At 50.3% G+C, this 18,569-nt stretch overlaps 2 protein-coding genes and 3 non-coding genes across 7 annotated transcripts; 1 reads left to right on the forward strand and 4 right to left on the reverse strand.

The window, feature by feature from the left end:
• Nucleotides 1–505: 505 nt before the first annotated feature.
• Nucleotides 506–7,402, forward strand: SERPINH1 (serpin family H member 1). 2 transcript variants are annotated; one of them, XM_042836981.1, is made up of 5 exons: nt 506–627; nt 3,371–3,987; nt 4,162–4,260; nt 4,650–4,882; nt 5,060–7,402. In XM_042836981.1, the coding sequence occupies exons 2-5, from the start codon at nt 3,405–3,407 to the stop codon at nt 5,360–5,362; spliced, it is 1,218 nt and encodes a 405-aa protein (XP_042692915.1). In that variant the 5' UTR covers nt 506–627; nt 3,371–3,404; the 3' UTR covers nt 5,363–7,402. The 2 variants fall into 2 exon arrangements, with proteins under 2 accessions (XP_042692915.1, XP_042692914.1); XM_042836980.1 differs by having other exon boundaries at nt 3,374–3,987.
• Nucleotides 7,403–9,984: 2,582 nt separating this feature from the next.
• On the reverse strand, nt 9,985–17,882 carry RPS3 (ribosomal protein S3). 2 transcript variants are annotated; one of them, XM_042836983.1, is made up of 7 exons: nt 17,799–17,882; nt 16,029–16,159; nt 15,686–15,779; nt 14,676–14,770; nt 13,334–13,521; nt 11,175–11,371; nt 9,985–10,207 (listed from the first exon to the last, which is right to left on the reverse strand). In XM_042836983.1, the coding sequence occupies exons 1-6, from the start codon at nt 17,826–17,828 to the stop codon at nt 11,178–11,180; spliced, it is 732 nt and encodes a 243-aa protein (XP_042692917.1). In that variant the 5' UTR covers nt 17,829–17,882; the 3' UTR covers nt 9,985–10,207; nt 11,175–11,177. The 2 variants fall into 2 exon arrangements, with proteins under 2 accessions (XP_042692917.1, XP_042692916.1); XM_042836982.1 differs by lacking the exon at nt 9,985–10,207 and adding an exon at nt 10,299–10,367.
• Nucleotides 10,969–11,105, reverse strand: LOC122170275. The gene has a single exon (XR_006171716.1). It is a non-coding gene; the product is annotated as a small nucleolar RNA SNORD15 (small nucleolar RNA).
• LOC122170274 lies at nt 11,871–12,018 on the reverse strand. The gene has a single exon (XR_006171715.1). It is a non-coding gene; the product is annotated as a small nucleolar RNA SNORD15 (small nucleolar RNA).
• LOC122170273 lies at nt 13,845–13,989 on the reverse strand. Its single transcript, XR_006171714.1, has one exon. It is a non-coding gene; the product is annotated as a small nucleolar RNA SNORD15 (small nucleolar RNA).
• Nucleotides 17,883–18,569: the final 687 nt, after the last annotated feature.

Here is an 18,569-nt window from a genome sequence, read left to right on the forward strand (position 1 = left end):
GAAACTGGGATATAGAGAAACCTGCAGATTGGCCATCAGGTCCCTGCAGAGCACATGCAGGTCTCCAAGGAAACAAGGAGACATTTCAGAAGGCAACATGTGGCTTGAAAGCGAAGTCAGATGTTAAACCTCTGCTGCCTGTGGTCACAGCTGGTCCATCGGGCAGAGCCTGTAGCAACAGCCTGAAATGCCATGAAGTTTAACACCCTGCAAAAAGAGCAGTGACACTGCAGAAGGTGAAACGACGTGCTGCACCCAAGCAGTGACACCCTGCACCTCCTCATGCACAACCAAGCAGTTGGGGCACCGAAGAAGCTCTTCCAGAGCCCCATATCAATGCAGGAGCCCTGTTAGGACTCGGACTCAATCCCAGCCCCCGGATCCCCCCCCCTTTCCAGCCGCCCGCTCCCTGCTATTGGTGGGAGGCCGGGAGAGTTCACTCGGATCCTCCCCTTCCTCTCTCCCTCCCCAGGCTGGATTTTTTTCTTTTCTTTTTTTTTTTTTTTTTTTTTTTGAGAGAGAGGTTTTCCCAACTTCCAGAAGTTTCTTGCCGGCCCCTTATATACCCCCTCCTCTGGACCGGGAGGTGCACAGGGAAGTGAGCCCCGATCCTGCACTGCTCCGAAGGTAAAAGGAGGGGGGTTGAGCCCCGGGGCAGCCGCACTGCAAAGGGAGGAGGATGCAAGTTGTTATTTGGGGGCTGCCTGCTGCTGGCCGGCCCCATAGGGCAGGGGTATGGGAGGCTGGGTGGGGAGGGGGGTGAAGGCTTGCATGGAGGTGGGTTGGGGGTGCGGTGGGGAAGTATATGGGTGAGTTTTGGGGATGGGGTGGTGCCCCATAAGCTGTTTTGCCCAACTGTGCTAAAGGCAAAATGTTCCAAGGTCCCCACCATTTTCGCTAGAGGTGATTGCAGTGTAGTTGAACCAGAAGGGTTTGGTTTTTTTTTTGGTGGGGGGAAGGGGGGAGAGAAGAAGGGAATTATGGAAGCGCCGACTTGGTCTGAGGCTGGAGAAAGCCATCAGCTCCTGCCCAGCCTTGGGGACCTTGGGGACCAGCACTCAGCACAAGACTACTAACCTCATCCTTCTGCCTGCCTTAACAAAGCCTCACCTCCTTCTGATAGCATGGAAATAATGGCATTTGCTCCAAAGTCCTGGTTCTGGCCGGTCCCTCAGAGCCCCGCTGAGCAATGCAGGATGCCACGCTGGCACGGGGCGTCCCCTCGTAGGGCTGGGCTGGAGGGCTGCAAGAGAGGATGCAGTCTGTTGCACATTCCACCACTGTTATCTGGATCTATTTCCACCCTGGGTTATCGATTCGCCCATAATCTCACTCCTAAGTGAAGAATAGGAGGAATTTCTCCATCTCGCTGCTGTGGGCTGCAATCACTCATCACAGCCCAGTGCCCCAGGCTGATTTTTGGTTTTTTGGCCATTTGCTGAAGAAGTGAAGCATTTTTAGGCTGAGGACGTGAGCAGCGTGGGCAGCGGGTTGCTCGCAAGAGAACTACTCCCTGTATCTCTTTTCTTTCAGAATGAACAAGGCAAACGTTGACCTCCCTATGAAACAGTTTCAAGGTATCTTTAGAAAGGAAAGGGGGAGGAAAAAAAAAGAAAAAAAGCAAATACTTGCCAATTCTAAACGGCCACCCAATGTTAGGTGCGCCTTCAAGTGTGTTAAGGGCAGTTCTGAGCCCTTTGCTCAACCTGTGGCTTTGGGGCAGCTGGGGCAGCACTTCCCTCCAACAGAAAGCTTGCTCCCAAAAGGGCTTTAGGGTATAAATTGCTACGTAACTCCCATGCTGGCAATGGGTTCCCGGTGCAACTGCGCACTCTTTGCTTCGGGCTGTGTGAGTGCGTGCTTCCTTCCATATGTAATCCCAGCGGGCCCTTCGCTTCCTGCTGGCTTTGCTTTAACCCTGAAACAGCCATGCTCTCATCCCTGCGTGTACTGGGATGGCCCCAAGCAGGGTGTGAGGACAGAACCACTGGATGCAGCCCCATGGGAGCTGTGCTGGCTTTGGGTGTGAAATTGGGATTTAAGGGGTGGGAATGGGCCAGCAGCAGGCTTGGCTGTGAGCACTGTGAAACTAACAAGGAGGAAAAGTCTAGCTAGAGATGGGCTGTAACAATGGTTTCTTATTGCAAATACATTTTGCTGCCCATTCAATAGAGAGGGAGGCCAAACAACCCACTGGAGGACAAATGCATTCGTTTGGAGCTGGTATTCCAGTGAGCTTTCCGGACCAGCGTTTAGGATTGGTCAGGCTGAGGATGTGTTTTAGCTTGGACCTCAATGGGAATGTGTGTGCTTATGTCGAGATGCATCTACCTAATGCACATAGATGCTAAAAAGGAGGAAAGAGGGGCTCAGCAGCTCCCTTTTTTCCCCTGACTTCCTGGCAAAACTGAACAGACAAAACCAAGAGCTGCACAGCCAGCCTTGGATCTGCTGGCCGGGCACTGGCACAGGCTGCCTGGAGGAAGGGCAGGGGGGATGTGGCCCCACCACCCCCAGAGGTGTTCCAGAACCATAGGGATGTGGCAGTGAGGTACGTGGTCAGTGGGCATGGTAGGGTGGGTTGGACTAGATGATCTTAGCAGTCTTTTTCAACCTTAAGGATTGTGTGATTCTCGGAGGGCGCACCTTGTGGGAAGCTCTTGTGCTCCATCTAGTGCCTAAAAAAGCTGGGCACTGAGTTCTGTGAGGGTCCCCGTGGAGGACAACCCCCACCATACATTAGCCCTGGGCTGGAACTGTGCTACGTGGCCCTTAGGCAGCAGGAACATCCCACTTCTAGCTTTTCCTGACCAGTGCAGAGGTTTGATCTGCTGCTCTGGGGGCAGAAATACTCCATTCCCCCACCCTTAAGTCATTGACTGTACATAGAAAAGAGAAGAATGGTCTCAAGTTCCACCAGAGGAGGTTCAAGGTGGATATTAGGGAAAATCTGTTCTCTGAAAGAGTGGTGAAGTATTGGCACATGGCTGTTCAGGGACTCGGAGAGTCACCATCACCGGAGGTGTTCCAGAGCTGTGGGAATGTGACAGTGAGGGACGTGGTCAGTGGGCATGGTAGCATGGGTGCTCTTGGAGGTCTTCTCCAATCTTCATGATTCTACAATTCTGCATGAACATAATACAGTAAAAACAGGCTAGAAAGGAAGCTTTCATTCAAAAAATGCTCGGGTCCTGCATTTCGGATGCAGCCTGGTCTCTTGCTTGAGGGAAGGCCCAATGTGGATTTGGGATCATTGCACTGCAAGCACAGCACGGATGCAGACGCTCCTAGGTGTGGATTTCACTGGATGGGTCTCTAAATGCTCCAGGGAAGGCTTGGGACACACTAATGGTGAACCCTTCCTGCCCAGCAGGTCCCCAGACGTGTTTGGTGCTGCCAAAACCATGCAGCTTCTCCTGGTGCTCGCTCTCTGTGGCCTCGCAGCAGCTGTGCCCTCGGAGGACAGGAAGCTGAGCGACAAGGCAACAACGTTGGCCGACCGCAGCACGACGTTGGCCTTCAACCTCTACCACGCCATGGCCAAAGACAAGAACATGGAGAACATCCTGCTGTCTCCCGTGGTTGTGGCTTCTTCCTTGGGCCTCGTGTCCCTTGGAGGCAAGGCTACAACTGCCTCCCAAGCCAAGGCCGTGCTCAGTGCAGACAAGCTGAATGATGACTATGTGCACAGCGGGCTGTCGGAGCTCCTCAACGAGGTGAGCAACAGCACAGCCCGTAACGTTACCTGGAAGATCGGCAACCGCTTGTATGGCCCTGCCTCCATCAACTTTGCCGATGACTTTGTGAAGAACAGCAAGAAACACTACAACTATGAGCACTCCAAGATCAACTTCCGGGACAAGAGGAGCGCCCTGAAATCCATTAACGAGTGGGCAGCCCAGACCACGGATGGGAAACTCCCAGAAGTCACAAAAGATGTTGAGAAAACTGATGGAGCCCTTATTGTCAACGCCATGTTCTTCAAGCGTAAGTGCTGCCTTCAGTTCTTGCTACAGGTGACCCCAAGCCCACCTTGAGCCCATATACAGCAGCCTAAACCAACCCTGGGTCACCAGAAGCATACGGTTTTTCAGAGCATGATATCTATTCTTTTCTTTTGGTGCTCCCTTTTCTCAAATGCTGAATCTCTCTTTCCTGCAGCTCACTGGGATGAGAAGTTCCACCATAAGATGGTGGATAACCGTGGCTTCATGGTGACCCGCTCCTACACGGTGGGTGTTCCAATGATGCATCGTACAGGTAAGTTGCAAACCTGCCCCATGCCTCAGGACTAGCTGAAATGAGCTTGCTGTTGCTCAGTTTGCCACTAACTGCTTCCAAGATAACTTTGCTTCATGGGCAACGAGTGAGAGAACAAAGCATAGCATGGCATAACTGCTTGATTCAGTCTATGTTAGCAGAGAGAATCTAGATCTGCTCTTAGGAATAAACTCTTAACTCATGACGTGAATGAAAACCACAGTTATGAGTTGCTGCCAACTCCAATGAAGCTGGGCCAGTTCCCAAAACGGCACTGAGACTTTCCTCCTTCAGTGTCAGGGGAGCCCAGCATGAACTGGCAGAAAGGCTGTGGCTATTTGCCCATACCCTGCATCTCACCATTTCCCATCTCTGATTCTGACTTCAAGGTCTCTACAATTACTACGATGATGAGGCAGAGAAGCTCCAGGTGGTAGAGATGCCACTGGCTCACAAGCTCTCCAGCATGATCTTTATCATGCCAAACCACGTGGAGCCTCTGGAGAGGGTTGAGAAACTGCTGAACAGGGAACAGCTAAAGACCTGGGCCGGCAAGATGAAGAAGAGATCTGTGGCCATCTCGCTGCCTAAGGTCGTCCTGGAAGTCAGCCATGACCTTCAGGTAAAGGAGGTCCTTGAATAAAGCAGTTAAGCCTTGCAGCTATTTGGGGTGGGAGAGAGAAGTGGAGTAATGGACTGCCTAGGCTAGACCTTTTTCTGGTGCCTAGACTGACAGTGGATGGAACAGATTGCACTGTGTCGTGTTTGGGAAGGTTGCTGACCTCTCTTCTCTTCCTAGAAACACTTGGCTGACCTGGGCCTGACAGAAGCTATTGACAAAACCAAGGCTGACCTGTCAAAGATATCTGGCAAGAAAGATCTTTACTTATCCAACGTCTTCCATGCTGCTGCTCTTGAATGGGACACAGATGGAAACCCCTATGACGCTGACATCTATGGCCGAGAGGAGATGAGGAACCCCAAGCTCTTCTATGCTGACCACCCCTTCATCTTCATGATCAAGGACAGCAAAACCAACTCCATTCTCTTCATTGGCAGGCTCGTCAGGCCCAAAGGAGACAAGATGCGTGATGAGTTGTAGTTTTTTTTTCCAGAGCTCGTTTTGGTTTGCGTGTTTTTTAGGGGGGGATTTCAAAAAAGGGGAAACACTGTTTTGTATCCTTCTCGAACTATGGGTGCTATTCAGACCAGGGTGCATTGTGATGAGAAACCAGCATACACTTTACCTCACCCCCAAATACAAAATCCATTGCACAAACCCACCTCCAGAGAACAGGGGAGCCTGGCACAGTAAGAAACCAAGTGGACAGGAACTGCCATGTGTTGTCTCAGCACTTCAGTTGAGATGTTTGGGCTTAAGCCTGGTTCCTCCCTGCACCTGCTCAAGTACCTTGCTACTACCATCAGCCCTGCAAAGGCACAAGCTCTCTACCTTTCCATCTCTAATGCTTCTGCACCTTTAGTTCTGCCTACTTTCCGCTTGCCTTGGTGCCATGCGGCACCATGCTAAAGCTGCTCTGAGTCCTCTGCAGTTGCTTCTTGCCTGTGGCAGAAGGCACAGGTATGCTGAGCTCAAGTGGTACAAAACAGAACAACCAGAGCAGGTTCTGTGCTTCAGCCCCAAATGTACCACTGGGAGCAGAACAGGACACTGACATCAAGCAGGAGCTGAAATCCCATGTTGTTGTGTCTTTCTGTCCTGCCTCACCCTGCTCTGGATGGCTGATAGATGCTTCCCCAGCACCCAGCTGTCAGTCCTTAGCTAGAATACTGCAAAGCCAGGTGCAGCCTTGGTCTATGTTCTGCAAAATAGGTGGCTTTGAGATGTCAGCAGAGAGGCCAAAGAGGCAGGCTTGTACAGACACCTGTGGAATTATTTATGTGGCTCTCAGAATTATAAGGAGACTTTTGGGCTGACAACTCCAATTAAACAAACCAGGCAAACGGAGAAACTTCTGGTGCTCCTGCATCAGCACACAGGACTGTGAAAGAGTTTACACTGTGACGGTTCCCCTAGTCAGAGGCAGGGCTGATACCCCATCAGCTTCTGTACCAGACCAGGGGACTCCTGCTGGCCTCTAGCAGGGAGGTGGACCAAGGCTCACTTCCACTTGCCTCAATATAAAGCTTTAATTTCCTTCACCTGACTCCTTAATGTCCCTTTTCTGCAGCTCCTCTCTTCTCTTTAGCTCCCTGCTGGCTGACCTGGATAAGGGCACACTGAAAAACAAATGTATTTATAATTGTGTACGTATTTATGTCTGATAGTTAACAAGTTTCATAGCCTGCTCCAGCCTAAACTTGGAGGTTTATCCCACCTTCCTCAGACTAAAGGACATTGTCAGGTTAATCCTACTTAAAAGAACTGATGCAACCCCAAGAGTGTTGAAGCATGTGTCAGACAAGCCTTGCTGTGCACTGAGACACACTGCAAAGCAAGACATGACAAGACTATTGAAATAAGAGAAATCTGGGGTGTCACATTAGCAGCAGTTGCTTAGAACGAGCAGAGACAGCGTGACTGCATTGCTTTTCTTTGTATTTTCCTGCCAATGCATTTTGCTGTCATACAAGCCCAATACTGCATTTTTTTCAGAACACCCATGTGACTGTTTCCACTTATTTATTAACAAGTTGTTACTTCTTGCATCTTACCAGAGATCTCATACAGCACAAAATTCAACTTGCAACTCCAAGTTTAACCTGTCTGCATCTTCTCCAGATTTGCAAGTTTGACAGTTGCAGAAAAGCAGGTCTGCCCTAAGTCTCATCCAAGCCAGCCATGCAGGGAGGGCTTGTCCTCAGTTTCTTCCTAGTTCGTACTCCCAGCTGCTTTCCTGACTGTTGGGCAGAGGAGGGAACCCACAAGGCTGTACCCAAATGCAGAGGAAGCCTCAAACCTGGTGTGTATGCTGCACAACCTGATGAATCAGAGCACTGAAACCCATATGCTGTACCACGTTATGGAAGATGGGGGGGGGAGGAAGGGAGAGAAGGGGAGGGTAAAGCAGCAGATAGTGTAACTGGCATCGTTTGGATGCAGTTGGCCTATGGCTTCTCTTGTCCCTGTACCACACGATGACCGTTGTATAATTTTGAAATAAAACTTTTTCAGTGAAACCCTGGGCAGCCAGACCGACTTGCAAGGCTTGGCAGGAGACAAAATACTGTGTTTAAAAAAAGAACTTCCAGACATTCCTTGGCGTTATTAAATCTAGCATGCCTTAATCTGGAATTTATAGACCAATGCTGCGTGTGCACATCGAATTCCCATGACGTCTGTGTCATAGGAAAGGAGCTCTGTTACTAAGTATGCAAACTTGCAAGTGTCGAGCATCTTTAATGCTGCAGAGACAGGAGGACCTGCTGCCCTTCCCTGCTGTGACATTCAACTGGGCAGCAAACGTCTGTTAGACAGCCTTGCTGACTGCTCAACTGAAAGCTTCTTTGGCTGAGATACAGTCAAAGGAAATGGAGAAAAAAGCAAGAACCCGTAGCTTCAGTCAACACAAAGCTAAGCCTTAGAAAATCTGGCAAGGTCTCAGACTGCTGGCCTGTTTTTCCACTGCTGGAAAGGGATTAACATACTGGCTATCCAAGCAACCATCTGCCACTCAGCCACAAGCAGAGATGCAGATATCTCCCCTTTTCCCTCCACCAAAAACAGGCAGGTGCACACATCCGTGTGCAAATCCCCAGAGCCTGAATAAGGACCAGGTGCTTGAGGGATCACAGCCTTTTTTACTGCAGAAAACTGCAGCATCCACCCCCAGCACCAATCTTGGAGGTCTCACAACACCATCAACCTACAACAGCATCATTTCAAGCAAGTTAAAGCTATTTCAGATCTTCCAGAGCTCCTGAGCCTTTCTTACTCCCAGACTGTCTTGCTACAAATGTGTTTTTTACCATTGAGGACTGCAGTTTAATGATACAGTTAACTAGTAAAGCTGTCCACTGTAAGATGTGTGCAGGAACCTGAAATCAGACTTGTTTTCTGGGACCCTGAGACAGCACAGCTGTTTCTACTAAACCTAGCCAGCATCTCAAGCATCACTCTGCCAGGCCAGCTTTCCAGGAGCCTTGTCAGAGATGCCAGCAACAGGAAGGCTGAGGCTCACGCTCACACACTGCCAGACAGACCAGTTCCTGATGCTGTCTGTATGAAATTCCAGTCCTTAAGTTGCCTGCCTAGTTCCTGCAGAGAATAGCTTGGGTTGGAAGGAACATTAAAGCCCTCTTTCATGGGCTGGCTGCCCCTGTATCAGGCTGCTCAGGCTCCCATTCAGCCTGGCCCTGAATGCATTCAGGAACAGAGAATCCACAGGATGCTCTGGCCAGCTGTTGCCAGCACCTCATCACTCCCCAAGAAAAGAATTTCCACCTGGCATCTAACTTAAATTTCCCCTCTTTGTTTAAAGCCCTTTACCCTTGTCCTATCCCTACCAGATCCTGCAAAAAGTCAGTCTCCCTGCTGTTTGAAAGCTCTCCTCAAGTACTGAAAGGCTGCAAGGACGTCCCCCCAAAGCCTTCTCTTCTCCAGGTTGAACACCCTCAGCCTGTCTCCATGGAGAAGTGCTCCATCCTTGAGCATCCCTGTGCCCTCTGGACCCACAGCCCCACGTCCCTCCTGTGCTGGGGGCCCCAGGTTTGAATGCAGAGCTCCAAACAGGGCCTCACAAGGGCAGACAGAGGGGGACAGTCCCCTCCTCGCCCACTGTCCCCTCTGTTGGTGCAGCCCAGAGGACTGCTGGCATTCCAGGTTGTGAGCACACATTGCTGGCTCCTGTCCTGCTTTTCATTCATCAGGAGCCCCACGTCCTTCTCTGTAGGGCTGCTCTTAGTGAGTTCTCCTCCCGTCTGTACTCTTATCTGGAACTGCCCTGACCCAAATGCAATAGAAAATGGGAAACTGGACGTAAAGGCACTCTTCCTAAGGAAAAAAAATAAAAATTGCAGGTTTGTGTAATTTCAGTTAATGAAACAAATGAGTTCCAAACTGCTCAAAATGCAAACAAAAAGCTCGTGAACATCATTATCTCTTGTGATATGCATCACAGCGACTTCAAGATCAGCCTGAAAGTTAATGGAGTGCTCATGCTGACTTCTCCAGCCACAGGGCTTTCACCACAGCAGGCAAGAACAGCACCAACACTCTGCACACAGCAATGGAACAGAAGAGAGAACACATCCCTGTCTACCTCATCTAATCCTCAACTTAAGGATCTATCCATGCAACCCCACAGCTCATTAAAGCCTGTCTGCAATAGAGCAACAGATTAAGAGACTGTCTATTCAAGCCTCAAAGGAAGATGAGTTTTTCCTCAAGCATTTAAATGTGTGTGCATTTAAGTGCTTAGGACAGGTCTGAAATCTACATACACACAAAGAAATGTACTTTTTTTCCTCATGTAATGTGTGAATGCCTACCACAGAGTTCCACAGGATCACAGAATACGATGAGTTGAAAGGCACCCACAAAAGGGTCACTGAGTACAATTCTGGGCTCCACAGAGAACCACTCAAAACTCCAATCCTATTTCTGTGGTCCAAATGCATCTTCAACTCAGGTAGACTTGGTGCCCTCGTTCCACATCACCATGGACAAAGGTTACTTCTCCTAACAGATGTGAAGCTCTTCTCCATAGACTTGAAAGCCACACAGCAAACATCTCTCAGTAATAAGGGAAATTGAAACACAGAGGTGACAAAAGCATTTAGTAGAAAATACAGTAATACTTCAAGTGAAGCCTGAGAGATTGCAACTGCTTTGGACATTGCTAAACAAGCTCCCCTCCTGGAAGCCTTGGAGAAAGACTGCAGTGTAATTGTCAGTGGACTCCAAACCTCTCTCTAGAAATCAGCACCTTGTTCCCACTCTGTTTAGATCAGGATCTGCTAAGTTCACTCCAGAAGGTCACACAAGCTGTAAGAAATGCAAAGAAATTCCTTCGTACCAAAGATTCAGGCTCTTCCTGAATATACCTTGCAAAAAAGAAAAGCACCTCCACAAACACTGTCTTTTGTGATTTTATTAAGAGATGTTTTCAGGACAGTCAAGCTTCTGGTTGCAGATGCTGTAAACCCTACAACAACAACAACAACAAAAAAAAAAACAACAAATAAAAAAAACTGAGTGAGATGGTGGCAAATCATTTCCTATAGCAATTTTCCTACCCAAAATGCTGAACAGGGCAACTCCAAGTGTTCCAGTTACATCTCTCACTTCCTACATTTTAGCCAATGACCTCCCCCTACACGAGCAAGTCTTGCTAGTCAGATCCCCTTGTTTCACTGCAGCCCTGCACACCCCCTGAACCCTTCTTGCTCTCGTGAGGAGTTTCAGTCAAAGCACAACCCAGGCTGGCTTTCACTGGCAGCTAAGGAAGCCTTCTGGGAAAGGCTTTAGGCCCTGTGCCCCCTGCTGCCCCCCTCAGAGAAAACAGGCAGAACTTTTAAAAGCACCAGGCTGCACATTTTCATTGGTGACAACCCAGAGAATTTCCACTGATCAGTTCATTATAGAAGCGACTCAGCAGGAAAGACAGGAGTTCAAAACTTGGTGATTTACTAATGAAACTAGCCTAACATCAAGCTTGATGCACTGGCTTCTAAGAGTCAAATCTCAACTGGATACCAGTACAACCACTGCTTGAAAAATAGCATTAAAACATCTAAGCATTGAGCCCTTCTCAGACAAATGCCTCTAGGTCACTCAAATTCTGACCCAAGCTCCCCAGATCCATGCTGTAGAACACAGCAAGAAGCAGGGCACTTGGACAAGGATTTTCCCTTTCAGACTCGTCATCACATCTTCACGGAAGGGCACGCTCAGTGTGCAGCTAAACTGAGTCTGCATGCACAGCTCACTCCTGCTGCTCACAGGCACTCACCTCTCAGGCAGTGGGAACTGGCTGCGGCATGGCTGGCTGTTCTGGTTTGCCACCTTTCTGCTCTGAAATGGGGGTGGTGGGCAAGATCTCTTCTTTGGGTTCCACAATGCTGACATGATCTGGAAGAGGCTTTTTGGGGCCAATCTTTCCACTTGGGTCCCATGGTAACATAATTTTGACTTTGATTCCAAGCACACCTGCCAAAAAGGGACAGAACATTAAAGATAAGCTCATTGGACACAAAGTTACAAAAGTTAAGCTACCTGCACCAAAACCATCTCTCAACAACTCTGAACTGATGGAAGCTAATTAAAAGTGATAAAGCATAAAAATCTACGTAATGTAAATTTACACTGGTGTGTTTATCTCTGTTAAACTCACCGCCTTTGCTAACTGCAGCCTGGGATGACTGTGATGAGAACATGCTATAACCTGATTCTTTACTATGAGAGTGGTGAGGTGTTGAAACAGGCTGCCCAGAGAGGCTGTGGATGCCCCATCCATCCCTGGAGGTGCTCAAGGCCAGGCTGGATGGGGCCCTGGGCAGCCTGGTCTAGTATTAAATGGGGGGTTTGATGGCCCTGCATGTGGCAGGGGGTTGGAGATCCACCATCCCTGAGGGGTCCCTTCCAAGCTGGCCATTCTGTGACTTTCCTGGGATAGCAAAGCTGGCCAATTGCACCATATTCTGGTATCCCTTCTCAGACAAATGCCTCTGAATCAACCAATGAGGAGGACATCCTGTCCAAGGCAGCCTTAGCACAGCACCACAGAACATGGCACCGACCAGGCTGTGCTGGCACAAGGACATCCCTTCTGACTCGTCATCGTATCATCACTGAAGGGAGGACAGAACAACTCTGCTCATGCTAATCTCTTCACATTTGGTGCTCTGAAATGCTTATTAAGATGCAGAAGTCACTTGTGTTTTAGTGGGAAAGGACAAGGGGATGAAAGCTGGCTTGGCTGGTTCAGCTGGAAGACTTGAAAGAGTGCAGCTGTGGTGGGAAAGCTGTCAGTAATGCTTGCTTTTTTGTGGGTCTGATTTCCCTGGGAGCCAAGAGACAGAATCCAGCAGCTCTTGAACACAGTCACTATGTGTACTTATAAGGTGTTTTGCTACCAGGCTCAGAACACAAATGAGTATCTGGAAAATCTGCATGTTACCAAGTGGAAACTCCAATCCCCACTAGCAGCAAAAGCCACAGTGAGCACACAAAATCCTGCTGTCTGCTGAAGGACTTTTCTCCATTTCCCACCCACATAACAGATGCAAATAAAGGTCTCCTTCAGATCTAATGTGCAAGCTCCACTAGTGACAATTTGGTTGTGGTAAATGGAGAAAACAAATTTTCTGAGAACACCCAGGGACAACACAATTGAAATACTCTCTAAGATCAGAGGTGCACTGAAATCTAAGTTACCACCTCACAGATGAGTGAAATCTCCAGCCCGAAGGCACAGAATGCACTGGGTTTTAAAGAGCTGATGTACGGTTCACAGAATCAAAGAATGGCCCAGGTTGGAAGGGAGCTCAAGGATCACGAAGCTCCAACCCCCCCACCAATGCAGGGCCACCAACCTCCCCATTTCACAGCAGCCCAGGCTGCCCAGGGCCCCATCCAACCTGGCCTCCAACACCTGCAGGGATGGACGGGGCATCACAGCCTCTCTGGGCAGCTGTTCCAGCCCCTCACCACTCTCTCTCTAAACAACTTCCCCCTGACATCCAACCTCCAGCTGCCCTCCCTCAACTCCAAACCATTTCCCCTTGTCCTGCTGCCATCTCCCCTTTCACAGAGCTGACTCCCCTCCTGTCTGCAGGCTCCCTTGAGGCACTGCAGGCTGCACTGAAGTCACCCCACAGCTTCTCTCCTCCATGCTGAACAAGCCCAGCTCCCTCAGCCTGTCTTTGTAGGGAGCTGCTGCAGCCCTCTGCTCATCTTTGTGGCTCCTCTGGACCCTCTCCCACAGCTCCCTGTCCTTCTTGTACTGGGGGCTTCAGACCTGGACACAGCACAGCAGATGAGGCCTCATGAGGGCGGAGTAGAGAGGGAAGAGCAGAGAGGGAACACCAGTGACTGAGAGCTGCTGGCTCCAAAGCACTGAGACAAAAGGCCAACAGAGCTGCAGAGGGATCCTGCATCCCAGCCTCTCACCTTGCCGGAGCAGGACGTGACGCACGGCTGTGTCGACGTAGTAATTCACCGGGTCTCCACTGTGGATCATCAAACCATCCACAAACTTCATGGACTTGGCACGCTGACCCCTGAGTTTGCCAGACACGACGACCTCGCAGCCCTTGGCACCGCTCTCCATGATGAAGCGGAGGACACCGTAGCAGGCCCTGCAGGCAGGGAGCAGAAAGAGCCACTGCATCAGGTCCCGCTGGTTTGGGACGTCTCTGCCAAATCCAATGGCATTTTGCAACCAGTTCAAAGCCAGACAAACACATTTTAACATCTGCTTTTTTCAAAGTTACAGTCGTGCAACTCAAGCCCTGTCAGTGCTAGACAAAGCAGCAAAAAACTTCGTACTGTTTTAGCACTACCAAATCAAGCTTACAGGAGTACTGTGAATTACATACAGATCTTGTGTAGTTGTGAGCCTGGTGACAAGCAGAAGCTCTCTGGCAGCCAACCCACCCACATCATGAGTGCAGCCCCAATCCCTTCTCAGACAAATGCCTCTAAATCATTCACTGAAAGGATGCTCCTGCTGAAGAACCACGGGCAGCAGCACAGAACGTGATACTGCAGGGGCTCCACTCAGCAGGAAGCATCCCTTCAGACTCGTCATCTTATCATCACTGAAGGGAACTGAGAAGCAAGGCCACTGTCATCTGAACAATGATTCAGCCACGACGCTGGAAATTGTGTTTTACTCCTCCATCCACCATGCATTCACAAACAAATAAACGTGGACTTCATGCACATCAGTCACACAGCTTCTAACCTCATCTGACCAACTCTTTGAAAAGGCAGATAACAGCAGGACAAGGGGAAATGGATTGGAGTTGAGAGAGGGCAGCTGGAGGTCGGATGTCAGGGAGAAGTTGTTTAGAGAGAGAGTGGTGAGGTGCTGGAACAGCTGCCCAGAGAGGCTGTGATGCCCCGTCCATCCCTGGAGGTGTTGGAGGCCAGGTTGGATGGGGCCCTGGGCAGCCTGGGCTGCTGTGAGATGGGGAGGTTGGTGGCCCTGCATTGGTGGGGGGTTGGAGCTTCGTGATCCTTGAGCTCCCTTCCATCCCAAGCCATTCTGTGATTCTATGATCTAATCTAGGACTTTTGGAATATGGTGTCTAGCAATTACTACCAAAAGTAACTGCATACTAAATGAAAAGCTCCTATCTACCACAAAAGCTAACTGCCCTCTGCGAGCAGAGCATTAGTAGGTTACATTTTCCAATTGAAGACATCTCAAGTTGGTAAGCACTATCCTGCAGCACTCTGGAGTCCTACAAAGCCTCACTGGGGCATCAATTCAACGTGCTCTACTCACCGACGCACTGCTAAGCCTCCCAGAAGTTTGTATCTCAGGGACTCTGCCTGGGCGATGGCACACAGACCTCTGGTGGCCACCTTCTCGGCATAGAGCTGAAAAAATAAGTAGCAAACTCAGAAAGGCCTTTATTTCCAGATGATTTTCATTAAAAAGAAGCCAAGAGCTTCATATCACTCCATGCCCCATCCCTCAGACCAGAAGCAGAAGCTGTATCTTCAGACAGGAAGACACAGAACCTGTGAACCAGAGCTGGGACAATGAGGTGCACCGAATCTAACATCCCTAACAGCCAAAGTCTGACAGCTGAGAAGGAGAGATTCAGAAATTACAAACACAAGAGCACCAGAGCTAATGATGCAAAGGCTTGAAGAGTCATTAAATAGTTTCTGGAGAGAATCAGTAATTGTGTACCGTGATCCAGCAACACTGCTTGAGCAGAAAGAAACGTGAAGGGCACCCCAAACCACACATCCCCCCTCTCATAAGTTATTTTGGAAGGCACTACTAGCAAGGCCACCAGACTTTAACCATTACAAAGGCATCAGGGAAATACTGTTGTCTCTATTGTCTAATTCATTCCAGTATCACACAAAAGTCTCAAAGGTTGTTCTGCACCTGAACAGCAACGGGCAAAAGCATGAAGAATTTAATAAGGGTGACAGCAATGCATCAATTCCAAAAACTATGGAATTGATTGACCTCTCACCTCAATGCTGGCACAGAAATACTCCCTACAAAATATTTTTAGAGAAATGGAACAAGTTTTACATGCTTCTGTGTTCTCATTCGCTTGGAAAGCAAAGCAAACCAGACCAACTGAGCACACTCAAAACAGCTGGCAGCACAGCGATATTCGCCTTCCAGTGCAACACTGCTTTGTGAGAACAGGTGAAACGTGCCCCGAGTGATCCTGAAGTCAAATCCCCTCTCAGCTGAAGCCACCCAGACACACACACACAGCCCACGGCACAGCCCACTCAGAACTGCTTTATCTGAAGCAGTTTTACCTCCACGCTTCCCTCGGGGAAGCCAAACCTCTTCTGCACAACAGCCGTCAGCTCCCGGATGCGACGTCCCTTTTCACCCAGCACATTCTGGGTTCTGAGGGGGGAAAAAACAACACCACCACAGTGTGATTGAGGGAGTGTCACCATGTCAGAGCCTGCAACCATCCCAAGGAGCTTCCAGACTGAGCGGCTAACCCTGCTCAGGCTGGTGATTAATGGTGATTCTGTTTTACAGAAGCATCTCCTTCCCAAACACTTCAGCCTAATAATGCTTACCAAACTTCAACATCACCCCTTCAAGACTTGCACAGCATTCCTAAGCGGACAGCAGTGTTTTGATTACCTGGTGGCAAGTATGATAATCTCAGTCCTGGTTGGAGTGACCCGGACTTCTACTCCAGAGTACCCATCTTCAGCCAGTTCACGAGTCAGAAACTCATTCAGTTCAGCTTTGAAGATGCCATCAGCGACGAACTATGGAACAAACAGACCAAGATGGTGTAAGCACTTCATCCCTCCCAAAACAACAGAAGAATCTGACATTTTAAGTCTGGGTCCCCGGCCTGTCCTGCAGTCTGACAGCTTCTCTCTCCCAACAGAAAAAAAAACAGAAGTGAGGGTGAAATAAAAGCATCCTAAAGCTCCCAGAGATAAATCACCTCCAGTAAAAGCCAACACCAGAGCCTGATTCATGCCCAAAAACAGACACAGTTCAAAGCAAACAGTCAAATATCTCGTTTCTATGTCTTGCAGAAGTACTTTGATGAAGTGTGAGTTTGCATGAACTCACTGCAGAAATTGTATCCCCTCAGCAGCCCCACAGGTGCCTCAAACCCTGCTAGGTCTCCTGAAGTGTGCCCTGAGCAAGTTTGCTGATGGCACCCAGCTGAGTGGTGTAGCTGACACAGCAGAAGGGAGAGATGGCAAACAGATGGACCTGGACCAGTTGGAAAAGTGGGCACAGGTGAACTGAAGGAGGTTTGACAAGGCCAAGGCCAAGTGCAGGGTGTTGGACTGGGGCAATCCCAGATAAGAGCACACCTTGAGAGCAGCCCTCTCAAGAAGGGTGTGGGGGTTCTGGTGGAGAAAAGCAGGACAGGAGCCAGCAGTGAGCACTCACAGCCCAGAATGCAAACAGTTCCCTGGGCTGCACCAACAGAGGGGGCAGAAGGCAGGGAGAGGACTGTCCCCCTCTGTCTGCCCTTGTGAGGCCCTATGTGGAGCACTGCATTCAGGCCTGGGGCTCCCAGCACCAGAGGGACACGGGGCTGTGGAATGAGATCCAGAGGAGAGCATGGGGATGCTCAGAGGATGGAGCACCTCTCTATAGAGACAGGCTGAGGGAGCTGGGGATGTTCAGCCTGGAGAAGGGAAGGCTGTGAAGAGACCTCACTGCGGCCTTCCAATACTTGTGTAGTTTCTAAGCAGGACAGAGAACGACTTTCTAGGTAGTCTGAGAGGAACAGGACAAGAGAGAATGGTAATAGACTAAAAAAAGGAAGATTTAGGGCAGATGTTAGGAGAGAATCTCTGATTCAAAAGGTGGTGAGGTGCTGGCACCACTTCCCAGAGAGGCAGTGGGTGCCCCACGTCTGGAGACGTTGGAGGCCAGCTTGGATGAGGTCCCGGACAGCCTGGTCTGGTGGGGGACAACCAACCTATGGCAGCAGTTGGGACTGGGCTGGGCTAGTTTTAAGGTTCCTTCCAACCATTCTGACAACTCCATGACAAGTCAACCACAACCCACACCCTGTGCGCACGAGCACAGCATCACTAAACCCAAACTCCGCGTTATAAAACAACGAAAAATCACCTTCCCGCCCTGCCGCCCCTCAGCACAGCACACAGAAGCTCCGAGCCCCGTGTGCGGCCCACACGCGATCCCTGAAAGCAATTCACGGCTCCCCGCGGCCCCAGCCAGGGCCCGCCGCACGCTCCCCCCGCCGCCATGTTCCCCGCCCGGCCTTGAAGCCGCATCCGCCGCCATCCTTCCGCATCTGCCTCCATCCCCTTTTCGCCACCCCAACCCGATGAGCTCCGAGGCCGCCCCCAGCGCGTCCCCGCCGATATGGGGGCGCTCTGCGGCCGCGGAGAGGAGGGAGGCCGCCCTTACCTTGCGCTTCTTGGAGATTTGCACCGCCATCTTGAGCCGCGCCGCCCGGCGGAAAGAGGGCCTATTTCCGGGGGGAGGGCTATATCAGCCTTCCGACGCTCCCCATTGGCTCGGAGCGATCACGTGGGTCTTGGCGCTGGGATCGACGGGAAAGGTAGTCTTCCCTGCGCCGCCATGTTGGGGAGGATTAACCCTTCCCCTTTCAGCGCGTATTGCCGCCCTGCCAGGCTGCCGTCAGCGCCCTCAGTCGGCGTTAAAATGGCTACAAAGCCGATTTTAATGCAGCCGGGCGCTGACAGGATGATAACTCACCCACAGGTGCCACACAGAGGTCAGCTCCGGCTGCAGAGAGGCCTCCTCAGGGACAGCCCTGCTGTGAGGGGAGCCCCGCACTGACCGTCCTTCTGAACCTTTATTTTTCCTGTTTTTGGGCAATCCCAGTGCCTCCAAGTGCCAAAGAACATTTGGGCACCGAGTGCTGCCCAGGTAGATGGTGGGGTCGCCAACCCTGGAAGCGTTCCAGAGCCATGGGGATGCGGCACTGAGGGAATTGGGGGGGGTGCGTTGGGGTTAGAGATCTGCGCAATCTTATGCAACCTTAATTATTCCATGATCCTATGACTGGCTTTTGGTTATGGTGGGCAAATGAGAAATGATGATAACGAGTAGAATTGATATGTGAGAGTACATACAGAATCACACAGCATCAAAGAATGGCTTGGGATGGAAGGGAGCTCAAGGATCACGAAGCTCCAACCCCCCACCAATGCA

This window comes from Centrocercus urophasianus, unplaced genomic scaffold, assembly GCF_019232065.1.
Source record: "Centrocercus urophasianus isolate 14NV4802_14NV808 unplaced genomic scaffold, USGS_Curo_1.0 seq_654, whole genome shotgun sequence".
NCBI lineage: Eukaryota > Metazoa > Chordata > Aves > Galliformes > Phasianidae > Centrocercus > Centrocercus urophasianus.

What these genes read in the sequence shown, in the direction of transcription:
- RPS3 (XM_042836983.1), bottom strand. Translation starts at nt 17,828, where the DNA reads ATGGCGGTGCAAATCTCCAAGAAGCGCAAG. An exon ending in AAATCTCCAAGAAGCGCAAG is followed by an intron (nt 16,160 to 17,798) that starts GTAAGGGCGGCC and finishes TTTGTTCCATAG; the next exon opens with TTCGTCGCTGATGGCATCTT. An exon ending in TCCCCGAGGGAAGCGTGGAG is followed by an intron (nt 14,771 to 15,685) that starts GTAAAACTGCTT and finishes TTATTTTTTCAG; the next exon opens with CTCTATGCCGAGAAGGTGGC.
- SERPINH1 (XM_042836981.1), top strand. Translation starts at nt 3,405, where the DNA reads ATGCAGCTTCTCCTGGTGCTCGCTCTCTGTGGCCTCGCAGCAGCTGTG. An exon ending in CAACGCCATGTTCTTCAAGC is followed by an intron (nt 3,988 to 4,161) that starts GTAAGTGCTGCC and finishes TCTTTCCTGCAG; the next exon opens with CTCACTGGGATGAGAAGTTC. An exon ending in TCCAATGATGCATCGTACAG is followed by an intron (nt 4,261 to 4,649) that starts GTAAGTTGCAAA and finishes TCTGACTTCAAG; the next exon opens with GTCTCTACAATTACTACGAT.